Here is a 16,945-nt window from a genome sequence, read left to right as displayed (position 1 = left end):
AGTGTTTAGTCCTCATCCCTTTGTACTTTATTGTATTTTATTAAGATAGTAGGAAAGCTGAAAGGGAAGGCGTAGATGGAGCAAAAAAAGTAAAACCCATTATTATTATTATTTCCATGGCCATCTCTGTACTTTTGTCTACTTTCTACTTCGCCTTCTTCTTCTTTCTAGATTGAACTGATGGCTTTGAACTTTTCAAAGCATTAGAGACAATCAGAGACAGTGAAAAGAAATGTCATATTGACATCATCTAAGCATATCTAAGTTTAAAAAAACAGACAGGGCTCAGACAGATTTTAGGTGCACGGTCTGTATCAGCCACTGTTTGGTACTGTACCTGGTTTAACACAGGTTTGAATACCTGTCTGGCAGTGTCTTTATTAGAGTGTTAATGTAAAAAGGCATTTGGTAAACCCAGCTCTTAAGGCCTTTGCAGACAGGGTGCGATTAGTCAATCAGTTTTTACCGCATGCGAAAAGACGCACGAATCGAACTGGGTTCGATTGGGAAAAAAACGCATCGCCGCATCGCATCGCCGCACGGTAAATTCGGAGCCGGAGTGCATGAGGTCATTGAGAACCATGTGTTCATTTAAAAAATGATATTGTCCGTTTTTTTCGTGCGAAAAATCGCACCCTGTCTGCAAAGGCCTTAATCCTGTTGAACCAAGTAAAATTCAGGTCATTCATCGGCACGGAAGACATCTTTTTGCAATGGTTCTCGGCAGTAACTTTTCTGGGTGTATTGTCAGTGGTTCTCAAAGTGGGGTCTGGGGACCCCCAGGGGTCCTTCAGGGGGTCCCCAGCAAAACTGCTTAATAGCATCAACATCAGTTTAACCACTTTAAACCTATTTTATACATCAGCATATACTGTACAACAATGGACAGCAGGCATCTTGTCTTGATGAGAGTGCCTGTTGTGAATATGAACAGTCTGGATAATCCAATATCATGATGATGATAGAGAGACTTTTATATTGGAGTAGCGAGGTGTCCATTGATAATGTAATAGAGTAAAATAATATTTATTTTATTTTAAGTAAAAGTTGTGAAGAATAGGCTATAAAATCAATTAAAGAAGTAAGTACTTGTACTATCTCTGCATTAATAAATCAGTGTCCTTCCTATTCTGAAGAAAACCTAGAGACAGTCACTGTATACTGGCTCTAAAATGTGTATTTTTTTAAATCAAAGATTTGTCGAGGACATGGATTAGTCTTGCCAGAGACACATTTGATGACCTCTGAACACACACATTTACATGTACGGACGCATCAGTTCATTGAACGAATCAATTTAATCAATCATTAAAAAGAATAAAAATAACCATAAATTGATTGAAAAAACAATTGATTAATAATCGATCCCTATCTTGGGCATTTCGGTATCGGCAAAAAAAATCAACAGTAGTTAAAATGGTTAAAAAGGGCAACCTGCAAGATCGGCTATTTTATTATATTTTATTTTTTTGCACATCGTATAACATGAGGTATAAACAAAGAAAGCTTAAGTGGTTACTTGATTCGTTGATAGATATAAAAAAATATTAAAAACATTCAGTTTAAAGTACGCTTCTCGATTATTCGAATAATCTGAAAAAATATCTATAGAATAATTGCTACGAAAATAATAACAGGCGCAGCCATATTTCCATGAAACAGCAGGTCTATCCAAGCCTAAGCTGTGATATGTATTCGGCCAAAGACCCCCATTTGATACAAATGTTTATATCGGGGACCCAAATCTACACTGTAAAATCTGCGGCGATTTAACTCTGAGAGTGTACAAATGGGTCCATTTGGTTCCATTTGTACACTCTCAGAGTTGCAGACACATACGGGTCAATTTGGTTCTTAAGTATCAATCATTTAGCTGGGGACACCCTGGAATTTAATTTAAATTCTCTTCAGCGCCAGGGTGTTAATGAAGGCTGGTAGATAAGGAGGTATGTTGATCCTCCAGACGGCTAGACGCATAGACCATTATGCCAGAAGGGAATTGCGAGTCAATGGGGTTACAGTTATATCATTTGCTCTCCGTCGCACAATTGTGCCTCCTGCCAAAAATAAACAGATCAGCAAGCTAACGACACTGGGATGCACTTATACTAATGCATAAACTACACGGTCATTTCCTCGCGAATCAAACTTTTCCACCCGTAGGTGTTGCAGGGAGATTACTCCACGTGACTTTGAAGGGACACCACAGACAGTTTCTTAAGTTGCTTGATTTAATTTCCAGGACAACGCTCCACACACGCTCCCAGACTCTGGCGCCCAAACTGTGGAACAAACCCCCCATTGCAGTTAGAACTGCAGACTCACTCCCAATATTCCGCCGTAATCTGAAGACTCACCTCTTCAGACGCCACTTTAGCCCTTAGCGCTTGCCCTAGCCTTGACGACCTTGCAGGCTTACGTAAAGGTAAAATAGATAGCATGTTATGTAGACAGTATGCCAGGTTCATTTGTTGACCTGGCATCCTATAGCTTGTATGGTTTCAATGTAAAGATTTAAAAAATATATATATTATACAGCTACTGTATGATCCTAGATTACAATTTCTATGCATTTGATGTATCACCTCGTGTTTACCTTGCTGACTGCAAGTCGCTCTGGATTAAGAGCGTCTGCTATAAATGCCTGATTTGTACATTTTCATTTAGATATTCAATCACATCCCATTAGACCTCCTATAAAAGACCATTCAACTTCAAGCTCCATGTTAGACTCATTGAAAACACACGTCTCTCGTTCCGGTGACTGATATTGCCCTTCTAATGCATGAAGAGATGGTCATTTTTCCAATTAATTATTCCATTCATGAATTTCATGGATTTCATGCATGGACTTGATGCACCATTACATTCCATTAAAGAATGACGGTCTCCTCATATATTAGAAGGACAATATCAGTCTCCAGAACCAGGGACGACTGCTTTAAATGAGTCTAACATGGTTGTGTGAAGTTCATTGGACTTACTGTATATCGGAGAAAGGCGTGACTAATCAAATTAATATCAAATGACTAAGGAATCAGGCAACTTAAAAACTGTCTGGGCTCCACACAAATGCCTAAATAGATGTTAAAATGACCAGAGAAGTGAAAATAACATTAAAGAACTGTTTGATTATGAGGAGAGAGACATCAAATCGACGCCGGATTCGTGGCACCCATGGTGCTGTGGATTTATACAAGGAGAAAGAAGACATGGTGACTTATAGTAAAGCTGGACTCACACTACAGGATTTTTATACAATTTGGAGATCTAGTAGCATCACACACTACAATCTTATAACATTCTTTTAAAAGATTACGTTCTGCCTCAACCCAATCCATTGCACGAAAGCCAACAACGCGCTGCATACGTTTAATTTAACCACATTAACCCTGGCTTCCCAATTTGGGGGAAAATCTTCCAGTATTAAAAATATTGTTAATTATAAAAAAAAATTATAGTGAAAATATCAGATTTTTTCTGTATTTGTCGTACAACAAAGTATGGAGGGCTTGAGTGATTTTAACTCTGTCCATTCTCAAATGAGGTGATGTGATGTGATGCATGATTGCTCTTCACAAATTCACATTCACAAAAAGGTTCCCGTAATCAATATCTGAGATCATTAACATGAATAAACACTCAACACATGTGATGTGAAGTGCAGTTTTCAGCTCACATTTGAAACCACGTGATGTGCCCCACACCGCCGAAACGCAAAATGTGGGAGAAAAAAAACCAACAACAACAACAAAACAGAACATGTTTTTGTGGGGTTTCTTTCAACAAAGTTCTTTATGAATTATAGGAGAGAGAGGGAAAAAAAAGGCCATTGCCTGGAGAGAAAAAATAAAACAGACCTGGCTACAGAACATTACAGGAGCACTGAAAGTACATGACCCCGGCTGTAAAAAGGTCTATCAAACCTAATGTGAAAGCAGCTCTAGTGGCTTCTAGATGTAATTAAAGTCCTGCTCACTGGACACGAAAATGAAAAGGTCTCTGGCGTGGAAAAGCATGGGTGGAAAAAAAGAGAGAAGAAAAGAGAGAAAAAGCACCGTGTCCCTATTGGGCCGCTTCAGGTCGGTTCAGGTTGGTGAGACCTGGGCTGTGAGGCTTCAAAGACCCCCCCCCCCACACACACACACTCACACCTCCTGTTTTTCCCATTCAAAGTCTGCTGCACTCATGAGGCAGCTAGCCTTGGGTCTTTGCCGGGCCAGCTGGTTTACATAAAGCCTCTTAAAAGGCCATGGTACGTTAAAGGGGGTGATTTGGGGTCATTGGTGGGACAGTAACTAAGTACACGTACCTGTACCTGAGTACTGTACTTAAACACATGTACATTTACCTGAGTACTGTACTTAAGGACATTTACCTGAGTACTGTACTTAAGTAAATTTTTTGGGGGGAGTCTGCGTGCTTGTGAGTCAGTGAAAGCACTCTGCTACCTTTCTAGGAAGGGACTATTGGTACCCAAACTTAAATAAGTATTTTATGAATTAAGGCATATTTCAAATATAGTGAAAATAGCCAATCTACAAGCTCACAGCATCGGCTATTTTCACTATTTTGGAAAATGTCTGAAATGTTCTAAATTTCAATACACAAATGCATCGATATAAAAAACGAGTGCTTTGTGGTTTGAACTTTTGAGGACTTGAGTATTTACTTCTCTAAATCAAACTGAAGGCGGAACAGGCAGCCGGTAAAACCTAGGAGACATTGGAGCATCACGGTGTTCCAAGGCCTCGGGGGTTAATGTATGTCTCGCAATGATGGTCCTCTGTGCTGTAAACTGTGTGTGTGTGTGTGTGTGTGTGTGTGTGTGTGTGTGTGTGTGTGTGTGTGTGTGTGTGTGTCTCACCCCCTCCGTGGTTCCCAGGGCCTGGTCGTGGAGGTATCTCTGAGCCACCTCCAGCAGAGCGTCCCTGGGCCACTCACAGAACCAGTCCATGGTGGTGCAGTGCACCAGGGCCGGGTACTGGCGGATACGGGTCCTGTTGGCACACATGATACGTTAATAACCCGTCTACAGACGGGAATTTAGAGTTACATACAAACGTTAGATTGAGATGGTTCCGCTAATTTAAAAAAACGTATTGTCGCTGTCGGGCGCAAACCTATTATCTCTGTTCTACAACCACAGAAATCTAATAAATCAGTGCTATTGAACACCCCTTATGTCTGTGTGTGGGTTTTACAAATATTGAACCAATGAAAATTATTAAAAAGGGCTTCTGAGTTCTGACTAAACCTCCTAACTCCATTGATTCCTCAAACTGTCGGTCAAACCATCTAACTCCGAGGTAGGTTTTTTATCCCATTTGTCATTGGGTCATTCTAATTAATGATGGACATAACAACTATCTCCACATTCACTGGTCAAAAACCTCCTAACTCCACTTGAGCTGGATTTGAGTAAAGTGATGGTAATATGATGACACATGCAATTATCTGACAATGTATGAAGTCACAATACCAGTAGGCAGTAATGTGTTGTTTTAAAAACATGTTTTTTTTTAATTTCCTGAAAAGTTAATACTTTGGACATAGTTGGTTTCTGCCCGACAGCAGAGATATACTAGTATGGTGCACTAGTATATATTCCGGCCTACTCGGAAACAATGCAAGTCGGTAACGCATGCCCCACTCGGTTATGCAATATATAACACCATGCCCATATATGGGCATGGTGTTCAGATCGGCGGTGCTGGACAACCGGATTTCCATTATATGCCTATATATGGGCTTATCGGTCGGACCAGTGGTTTTTGGACACCCGCCTGAAGGGCCCCCAGACCCCAGTTTGAGAACCACTATAGCCATTACGCAGCGGGACACAAACACCTCTTTAACGAAATCCAATTTAAATGCAGCACCTATAACAAAAGACAGACTCCGTCTGGGGCCTACAGGCAGCCCATTGTAGCAGGCAGTGTGTGAGCTGACATGTTTAATTGGTGTGACGCTGTGGCTTATTGGCCCCGGTGCTGAGAGTCCCTGCTAACACCTAGCAGAGCTGTCTGTCGCTCACTGGTGGAAGGTAACTGAGTACATTTACTCAAGTACTGTACTTATAAGTACAATTTTGAGGTACTTTTAATACTTTACTCAAGTCTTTAAATTGCCGCCATGGTGCCACATTGTGTAGATCATCTATTTTTGAGCTTTAGACTTTTGACACATTCTTAAAAAAAGCTGTGAAATGGACCATTATATGCATTTTGATGCCAAAATACTTTCCTACTTTCACTCAAGTAACATTTTTGAATGCAGGACAATAGCATTTCTACATTGTGGCACATTGCTACTTTTACTTATAACTAGAACATGTGAGTACGTCTTCCAGCCTTTGCTAATTGGTGGCTGTAATAAGGGTCCCTGTAGCGGCCATGCCGGGCTGTCGGTCACTCCGCCTCACCGTCCACACAATGCTGATTAGCAGTGGCTAATGGTGCCTGCCAGCCCAATTAGTGCTATTATGTGTGACCACTTCCCTGCTCCACTAATTACTATGTGTGTGTGCGTGCGTGCGTGTGCGTGTGTGTGTGTACGTGCGTGTGACTCAGAAAGCATGGGTAAGAAAATACAAATATGTACATGCGTAGTGTGTATATCGTCTCTGTTGGGTGGAAACCGTTACTTTTCAGGACTCAAATGCAAAAGCATCTAAAGTAGCAGATCTACAAGCTCGAAACGCATCACTTCGCGCCGTTTCGAGCTTGTAGATCTGCTGCTTTAGATGCTTTTGTGTGATGCTGTAGTATGATCAAGTAGGGTGTTAATTTACGAGAAAAAAACCCACCAAAAAGTTAGAATATGGAGATACGTGGTTTCTGCCCCGACAGCAGCGATACATTGAGCTAACCCAGCTGCCACTGTACAATCCAACCCTGTCATTTGTAATTAGGGCGGCACGGCACCTCGGGTCTGGAGCCGCGGCGTCACCCGGCTCACCAGACCTCATTTGAGAGAGCGACACGGGACGTCAGTCAGCCATTAACAAGCTGATTCATGGCGAGGCGCGCTGTGTCGCCGTGCACACTGCCATGCAGACCAACAGCTGGCAAAGATTCTTTTTTTTTTCTTTTTTTTGCGTCAACTTTGTTTGACGCATCGATTTTACTTGAACACAGCGTGGGGCAAGGAAGCTCCACTGGATTTGAAGCCCAGGAAGTGATTGCAGTTCCCATTAATGGCCCAGCAGATCTGGCTATTTACACTCCTGCTGGCTAAAGAAGCATTTACACTCCATTCAAGTGAATGAGGTTTTGGCTGGACTTACAGTTTGTTTAATTACCTTAGTAGACATTTTCAATGGCTAGTTTAAAGTATTTTTTTCAATTATCATGATATAACACATTGACTGCCAAAGACGCAATATTGCGTCCATTAAAAAAATACGCTAGAGGGCGCTCTTCGCCAACCCATGAATGATGCTTTGACTTCCAGAGAAGGATAGAACCGGAAATTACATCATCCAAAAAAAAAACACTCCGTCCACGACAATGTTATCAGATTTAGAAAAACACATCTAGCTCGGATTTCTTCTCCAGACTGCGTTTTTTGGGGTGAAAACGAGCCATATTCAACTGCCGATAACTACAGAAATGTTTTGGTTCCGGTGGAAAGGAGAGAGACTCGAGATTCACAGAAAAAGTGGCTTCAAAATGGTTCTGTGGAAACCAATGGGTGACGTCACGTCACGTTCCTTTAGTCCATATTTTTTACAGTCTATGCATGAACCACATTCTCACAGATTTACTAGCGTAATGTTTGGGTGTAATGTCCCTTTAGTGGCAGCTAATGTTTTTTAGCTTCGACAATTTCAAAAAGTTCAAACAGGTTGGGGTCATATACAAGACCTTACATGGTCTGTGCCCGCCCCCCCTAAGGGAATTCATTAAAAGGAAGCCTGAAAGAGGAATCAGTACCAGAGCAACCACTCGAGGAGATTGTGAAGTGCCGCACCGGCAAACAACCTTCGGTCAAAATGTCCTCTCAGTACAGGGTTGTGTAGCATGGAATGGCCTTCCTCTACATATAAGGGATTGTGCTACATTTCCATCTTTTAAATTCAATGTGAAAAGATGGTTGCTTGAAAACCAAAGCTGCAACCATTTGTGATCATATTTTAGGTTTTTTTAGGCTATGTGATGTAATGTAATTGTATTTCACCGTTTGTCTGTTTTCTGATGTTATTGTTTTTCTGTTTTTCTGTTTTGTGTGAGGACTGCGGATGAAAATTAGCATCTTTGCTAAATCCGGTGTATTTACGTTCATGTGACGTTCATTAATATGCTCTGTCCTGTCTAAATAAACAAATAAAGTAAAGTAAAAAGCTTAGGAGAGGCTCGGTCACGTGAGCTGAACACACGTGGCATGCTGGATGTGTCGTATCTGTCTATGTAATAGACTGTCAGGTGGAAACCTTGTATGTCCAAAACCGTTACTTTTCAGGAAATGATAAGAGTCCCAGTGGATCCAATAGTAGTTATTATTTAGTCACAAGCTCTTCTTAATACGTCAATATTTATAAAACCCACTGACAGACTTAATCACTTTCACTTTCAAAATGTTGGGCAAAAATAGCCGGTCTACAAGCTCATCGATCTACAAGCCAAGTGATGTGCTGTAAAATGTTTATTTATAAAAATAATAATAATAACTGACCCAAGGTTTCTATCTGACTGTAGTTATTTTCAGTTGTCATGGCACATATTATTGTCTCGACTATTCCTTAAGATCTTCCGCCATTTCTTTTTGGCAAAACTGACTTTTTGCTACTACTCCTACACATTTTTGTCCAAAACTCTCACACATTGGTGTATATTATCTCCAGCATCATGTGATCAAATTATATCAGTCAGATTATTCATATTCCATTCTGATTGGCTATGACCCGGGCCCTGGGAACACAACCCAGCCTGGCGGAGATATTTTCTAGTTAATATCTGGCTTTCGAGTATAATCTGGGTGGTAGAGAAATTGTCATTGAAAGCTCCGTTGTTCATGTAATTGTTTGCCAGCGAGGGTGTTTGTTTGGGAGCACAGACAAACACAAAAGCACGGAAACCTAATCACACACACAGTAGAGTGAATGAGGGTGTTACTTTAGTTGGTTTGGATGAGTGTGGTTCATAACAGAGAGCAGTGATAAAAACCTTTTACAAACAGTGACTGAATGGAATAAAGAGTGTTTTGTAAGTCTGATGAAATACTGCAGGGGCACTAAAAATATATTGTATTGTGTGTGTGTGTGTGTGTGTGTGTGTGTGTGTGTGTGTGTGTGTGTGTGTGTGTGTGTGTGTGTGTGTGTGTGTGTGTGTGTGTGTGTGTGTGTGGGTGTGTGTGTGTGTGTGTGTGTGTGTGTGAGAGAGACTTCAATGGAGGTGTATAGGCTACATGAGAGAGGATCCATTTTCCATTAAGATAAACAGTACTGACAAACAGAGAAGAGAAGAGAAGAGAAGAGAAGAGAAGAGAAGAGAAGAGAAGAGAAGAGAAGAGAAGAGAAGAGAAGAGAAGAGAAGAGAAGAGAAGAGAAGAGAAGGATTCATTGTCGCTAAAATAATTGCGATTAACGGTTTAATTGTGTGTTTGGCATTGAACATTGGAACATATGAATGAAATAAAAAGTTCTATTTGCCTTTTAGACTTCCTAATCAAAAATCACAGGACAGATATGACAAATAACTTAAATATAAAAATACATTATTAACATATTTAATATGTATTTAAATTTGATACATGTAAAAATAGCAGAAATAGCTGATCTACAAGCTTACAACGCGCCATGAAGTGACGCGTTGTAAGCTTGTAGATCTGATTTTTTTTTTATATTTGTGATTAGACAATTATGTAATAATTGTGACAGGCCTAAAGAGCAGTTAAAGTCCTTGTATGTGTGTGTAGAAGGGCAGTCAGTGCTACGGTACCTGAAGAGGTGTCCCACAGGGCTCATACACAGCACCACGTGCAGATTGTTCCTGACCCGTTCCATCAGGTATCTGAACAAAGAGTCTGGAGTCTCCATCACCTTGTCTCTCCTGGCCGACTCTGACAGAGCGTTGCACACCTGTACAAGTACATGTTCAACAGCATGAAGTCTAAGCCACCGTTCATTCATACATACATAGCTACCAGAAACCACACCAAAACACAGGGAATTGACTTCCCCAATGGCAAAAAAAAGAAAAGAAAGTGGAACTGGAACTATCAAATTGAAGCTGATAAATGAAACGGGTATCTGCACCTGAAAATGCATTTTCCTGTTTATTAATGAGCTGGAGAGACAGAGAGAGCCCTTGTTACTGAACAAACACTCTATAGCAATGAAATACTATCACAATATAGAGCTTTACCTTTGTTTTATTTTATGACGACGCAGAGGATAGGACAAGCCCCCAGCACCCATAGCGTCCCCGGCGGGAATCGAACCCAGGACCTTCTAGCTGTGAGGCGACAGCGCTACCGACTGCGCCAGGCCCCCTTTAAGCTTTAACTTGTATTAGAGGGAGCAGAGCAGTTGTGGCTAAAGTGTTGTACCTCGTCATACTCGGCCTGTTTGTAGAGGTTGGGCACCTCACCGGAGCTCAGGATGTTGTTGATGTCTTCCAGGAAGGACTCCTCTAAGATGTGGCTGTCATTCAGCAGGAACATGGTGGGCTTGTTCTCCACGCCGGTCAGACGGTACAGCCTCTTGATGTCTGGAGAGGAGACGGACAGTCGGACACACACACACACACACACACACACACACACACACGTGAGTCATACACATACACACACACACACACAAGTCATACACACACACATACATGAGTCATACTGCAGACTGGAAGTAGCTTGTTAGCTTTTTTTTCTTCTTCTTCTTTCAAACATTACTTTTTAACCCATTCAAACCGGGAACGCATCTGTGTAGCCACTTTAAACCATTATTTTATACTTTGGCTATTCAAAAATAGCAGATCTACAAGCTCATATATGAGCTTGTAGATCTATCTTTTTTTTTTTTTTTTTTTTTTTCATGAATTTTTTTGATCAAATCTTTGAAAAAACAACATTTTGGTAGTCCTTGACATGAAAAAGTTTGAGAAACACTGATATTACAGCAACATAATAAAATAAAATAAAAACTGTTAGGATTTAGAAGACACTTGTAGAATCCCCCCAGAAGCAAAGATTTGAGTTAAACATTTTGGCTTTAAAAAACATAAATATTCAAAGATTTGCACACATTTTCACGATTTTTCAAAAAATAGCAGATCTACAAGCTCATAGCGCGGCACTCGGTGCCGCGCTATGAGCTTGTAGATCTGCTATTTTTTGAATAGCCAAATAAATCTAAAAATGGCACAAGATGCGTTCCCGGTCTAAACGGGTTAAGGCAATTTGTCGTTCTTATTTTCTCTTTTGCACTTGGAAAGATGGGAGGCACCACTTGGCACCAAAAAAAAATTTAATAAGTCGCGTCTTGAACCCAGGATGCTGCGAGCAAATAGCATTTGGCTGGGGTCAGGCGCCGGAGCCATTGGAACTTCCCCACATCGCCCCTTCCTGAGGGGGTCGTCTGGCCCAACAGGCCCAAAGATAAAGGTCTTTATCTGAGCTGTAATGAAATGATTGCTACATTGGGTTAGTGAGGTTAATACTGGCCTTAAGGGGTCAGAGGCATGAACATGGGACTGCATGGACGAGTGAAAGAGACATGCTTTCTTTTCTCCCCCCGAAAAAAAGTGTTGTCAAAATGTCCTCGAGCAAGGCAGTGAACTGACAACTGTTGCACTGAGAGAGTGGTACAAAATGTGTGGTGGCTCTTGGCAGTGGTGCATATTACTCAAGTACATTTACTCAAGTACTGTACGGTACTGTTTACTTTACAGGAGTATTTCCAATTGTCTATACTTTTACATCTATACTCCACTACATCTCAGAGGCAAATATTGTACTTTTACTCCACTACAATTATTTGAAAGCTTTAGTTACTAGTTACTTTGTAGATATAAATGATTACATTATAAAACATGCATTAACCACTTTAGCCGTATTTTATACCTAGGCTATTTGAAAATAGCCGATCTACAAGCTCACAACACGTCGCATCGCGACGCGTTGTGAGCTTGTAGATCTGCTATTTTCAAACATTTTTGTACTTAGATTTTTTGTACATTTTGTACATTTTGCTACCAATGCTTTTGTACTTTTTTCAAATTTTGAATTCCGGACTTTTACTTGTAACAGAGTACTTCTACATTGCAGTATTGACACTTTTACTAAAGTAAAACATTTGAGTACTTTTTCCACCCTCTGGTTCTTGGTACAGTAGTGAATGTGTTCAGTATGTGATTGTATGAAAAGAACATCAACCATAATAATACAATGCACAAGCAAACAAGTTAATACATATAATGTGTATACATTTAATCCATATAAACTGAATTTTATTTAACCACTTAAGCCCTATATATAAATACACCATACCTCACAACTTGTTCCATCGCAACAAGTTGTGAGCTTGTAGATAGGCTTTATTTTTTTATTTTTTCGTATTATATATTTAGAGTAGCCAATTATTTTGTACCCGTTTTTCTCCCCAAATAATTCCCCCCACACACATTTCTGTGTTGTCACTGTTGCCGTATCCTACTTAGACCCTCCAGAAAAATGCGTTTATGCGATCGCAGAATTTACTGCATAATCAGCAAAATGGCGCATAATTATGCGGGGGTAACGTTTTTTTCAAAAAGGCCGCATCGCATAATACGCACATCGCATCGCATAATATGCGATTCGCATCGCATATTTCGCAACTTTCGCAACTTTTAACATATTTCGCATTTTTCGCAACTTTCCGCATATCGCATATTTCGCATATTGTCGCATATTTCACAACTTTCCGCATATTTCACAACTTTCCGCATATTTCGCAACTTCAATTTTTTTCGTCGCAAAATCAAGGATTTTAGCCCGCATAATCAAGAGTTTTAGCCCGCATAATCAAGGATTTTTGCCCGCGTTTTTCTGGAGGGTCTACCTACTGACTCACCTGCCAGTGAGGAGCCCCCACCAGGAGGACGTGGAGCCTTCGTCCTACTCCTCCCGCCCAACACTCCCCGCTGACAGGTGCCGCCCCCAGCCCATAGGAGTATACGTGCAATGACCATTATCACCCTCCTCCCCGTCCGGCTTCCCTCCCCCGAACACGGGCCAATTGTGTTTGTGTAGAGGCTCGACAAAGCCGGTTGCACCACGGTGGATTCGAACCCACAACCTCCGTGGTAGATAGGCTATTTTTGATTTTTTTTTTGAAAACTAATGATATGCCCAAAAGTGCAAACACCATGGTTGCAAGTGGTTATAAATCACAGCTGCATAATTGCCGTTAGAGATGTCAACACAAAGTCAAATAATGGGCGATATATCGGTCTTCTCTAGTACGAGCAGGGGAGTGTTCACGATGGGTAAAGAACCCTGTCAACCTGCCCTGGACAAATAAAGGTTGAGGAGATAAGACTACAGAATCCGCCGATAAATTAACCAGAATTAGAATTAGCCACGGAATCCAAAATGTCAATGTGTTGTTATTAGACTAATCTGGAACAAACACGCAGCTGGAAGGGAGCTACTTGCAAAGTGGGCCTAAATATGAAATGACAGCGAATAAACTGTGACAAATGGCGCCTGTGTAAAGTGTTCCTTTTAGTGGCGTTCAGCGACATAAGGGCGACAGTCTGAGACAATTAATATTTAATGCTCAGCAACCTTCACCGTAATTATGTGGCAAAAACAAATGTCGCACTATTGGCAAATTACCCAAACAGCAATTAACCCTTTAAGACCGGGAACACCGGGATATACGAGCTCATTTGTCGCGCTATGAGCTTGTAGATCTGCTATTTTTTTTTATTGTGAAAATGTGTGCACAGACATTTTTGAATATATATTTTTTAAAGCAAAACTTTTTTAAACTCAAATCTTTGCTTCTGGGGGGATTCTACAAATGTCTTCTAAATCCTAACAGTTTTTTTTTATGTTGCTATAATATCAGTGGTTCTCAAACTTTTTTCATGTCAAGGACCCCCGAAATGATATGTATTTGGCCGTGGACCCCCATCTCAAAATATTTTTTTCCACAAGCAAAGATTTGAGATAAAAATGTATACATATAGATAAATTATGTTCAAAGATTTGCACACATTTTCACGATTTCTTTCCAAAAATAGCAGATCTACAAGCTTGTAGGCAGAGTGCCGCGCTATGAGCTTGTAGATCTGCTATGTTTGAATAGCCAAAGACATCTAAAAAAAAATGACACAGATGCGTTCCCGGTCACAATGGATTAATTGATTTCTCACACACAAATCAGGGGCAGACCCGTCTCCATCTGTCTTTACGTGGTGATCTGAATAACTGTAACAGCCTCTGATTGACTACAGGTCAATCAATATGGACTGTTGAAGCATGGTAGTAATAGAACTCTGCTGTCGGGCACAAACCTTGTATCTCCATTGTTCAACTTTATTACCAACCATGCCCTTACATCGGTGGCTCTCAAACTGTTTAGTGTCAAGGACCCCCAAATGCATTATGTATTTGACCACCAACAACAAACATGGACGATTCATGTGCAGAAGTTGCTCTAAAATATTTCAGTAATGTCTGTGAAAAGATTAAAGGTCAAATGTGCTCCCACGCTTTCTGAATCCTTTTCAAAGCCTGCCAGTCAGTCTTCTTACCCAAATCCTTTTTCGGAACGGTAGATAAACGAATTTCATCACTTTTATGGAACGGTAAAACACCTAAGATAAGGAAGGAGTTCCTACAGAGACATAGTTCTGAAGGTGGATTAGCTTTGCCATAACCTCAGACATGGGCAGCGAATATACACACAATGATACTCTGGATACAGGAACCTACATTGACCTGGTGTGAACTTGAAACCAAATCATGTCCTACCACTTCACTTCTAGCCTTACTTTCATCTAAATTGCCTATTCAACCTAAATAATTCTTAGCTAATCCAAATGATGTCTCTACTTTAAACCCATTTTGGGCGGGAACCCCTATTTGTAACTATACCTTTCAGGACGGGAACCCCTTTTAGGGTTCTTGTTGCTATGTACAGTATATAGCAACAGATATTTGCTGTTGTAATTTTTGAATAAATATTTGAAGTTTTTCCGAAAACTTAGGTCAGGATTTAGAAGGCGTTTTTAGAATCGGCCTCAGGTCTAAATGGGTTAAGAATTTGGTCTCAATTCAGAGTTGCCCTTTGACTCAGAGGAATGTCTAACTAACCATAGTCCTATTCAGAACAAGCACCTTTTTCCCCCGCCCAAGAATGATGCAGCCTTTTCTTTGTGGCAGAGAGCAGGTCTTGTTAAGTTAAAGGGGTAGTTCACCCCCCAAATAACTTTTTTTCTATTGATTACTCACCCCATGGAGCCTTGAATTCATGGATATTTATTTGTTTTTGTCGCATTCCTTCCTTTATTATTTGATTATAATAAATTTAGCCCCATTGATTCCGGTAGGAGACACAAATGCATTTGTGTCTCCTACCGGAATCAATGGGGACACATTTATTATAATCAAATTATTGGCTTAGGAATGTGACAAAAACAAAAAAATATCTATGAATTCAAGGCTCCAGATGGTCAGTAATCAATAGAAAAAAAGTTATTTTGGGGGTGAACTACCCCTTTAAGGGATCTAAAATAAAGACAACATATTTTGTAGCTTCAGCGAACTGTGTGAAAAGTTTAACCTCCCAAATTCTCATCTGTTCCGATACTTCCAGGTTCGAAATGTTGTCCAAAATAATAATACCTCCTTCCCAAATGCTATCCCCAATTTGTTCATTGACACTATTTTGGACAATCTCCATGACTGGGAACGGTCTAATTTCAAAGGTTTACACTTCAAGTAGAAGTAAAAGTATTGAAAATTGGAAATACTCCAGTAAAGTAAAAGTACCTCAAAGTACCTCGTACTTAGTTACTTTCCACCACTGAGTATTAGTGGCATACAGTAGGAGGTGAGGGAGGTTCTCACCCTCTCTGAAGTCCTGCTTGCGGTAGTGCCTGTTGATCTCCACCTGGAACACCTGGTACTGGCAGAGGAAGGCGGCCATCTTGGCCGCGCTCTGTCTGCCGGAGCCCCCGATCCCCACCAGCAGCATGTTCCCTCTGGGCTGGCTGATGACTCGCACCACGCGGGTAACTACGGAGGGAATGCACACGTTTATACGTTTGTTTACACACACACCAGTGTGGCGCTTCATAAAATGTTGCGTACTGACATTGGTTGGGAAGACAAAGTAAGCTCTGTTACACGCGGGTAACTAAGGAGGGAATGGACACATCTACGTTTGCACTGAATATAAACACACGACAAGAGGAACACAGCACGAACGCACCCACAGAGACGCACTATAATTCAGAGACCAGACGGGAGTTACATGTACTAACATAACTCAGAGACTGGAAGGACTTACAAAAACGGTTGGAACTTCCGTCCCCAGATTGGCTTTTAACCCATTAAGACCTGAAGCCGATTCTAAATGTCTCCTAAATCTCAACAGTTTTCTGAAAAACGTATGTTTCTATATCAGTGGTGCTCAAACTTTTTCATGTCAAGGACCCCCAAAATTTCGGCCGCGGACCCCATCAAAATATTTTGTTCCAGGGACCCCCCAGAAGCAAAGATTTGAGTTAAAAATGTTCGCTTTAAAAATATATTATGTTCAAAGATTTGCACACATTTTCATGATTTTTCAAAAATAGCAGATATACAAGCTCGTAGCGCGGCACTCGGTGCCGCGCTATGAGCTTGTATATCTGCTATTTTTGAATAGCCTAAAGTGTAAAATAATGCTTTTTAGCTCAAATCTAAAAATGACACAGTTCCAGGTATTAATGGGTTAAAGACTCTTTTATGG

General features: G+C 40.7%; 1 protein-coding gene across 1 annotated transcript in view; it reads right to left on the bottom strand.

Annotated features, from left to right (window-relative positions):
• The window catches only part of dnah2 (dynein, axonemal, heavy chain 2), a gene marked incomplete at both ends in the record, with an annotated part of 428,475 nt that overhangs the window by 76,051 nt on the left and 335,479 nt on the right, over positions 1-16,945 (bottom strand). Inside the window, 4 exons of the mRNA XM_080450915.1 lie at positions 4,868-5,000; positions 9,942-10,081; positions 10,552-10,712; positions 16,060-16,227. Of these exons, the coding sequence (XP_080307041.1) occupies positions 4,868-5,000; positions 9,942-10,081; positions 10,552-10,712; positions 16,060-16,227 (602 nt within the window). The remainder of the gene's footprint in view (positions 1-4,867; positions 5,001-9,941; positions 10,082-10,551; positions 10,713-16,059; positions 16,228-16,945) is intronic.

This window comes from Gymnoscopelus braueri (genome assembly GCF_963280865.1).
Source record: "Gymnoscopelus braueri genome assembly, chromosome: 15".
In the NCBI taxonomy this organism is placed as follows: Eukaryota; Metazoa; Chordata; class Actinopteri; order Myctophiformes; family Myctophidae; genus Gymnoscopelus; species Gymnoscopelus braueri.
The sequence above is the reverse complement of the archived record's forward strand: the minus strand, read 5'-3'. Positions and strand labels throughout refer to the sequence as shown.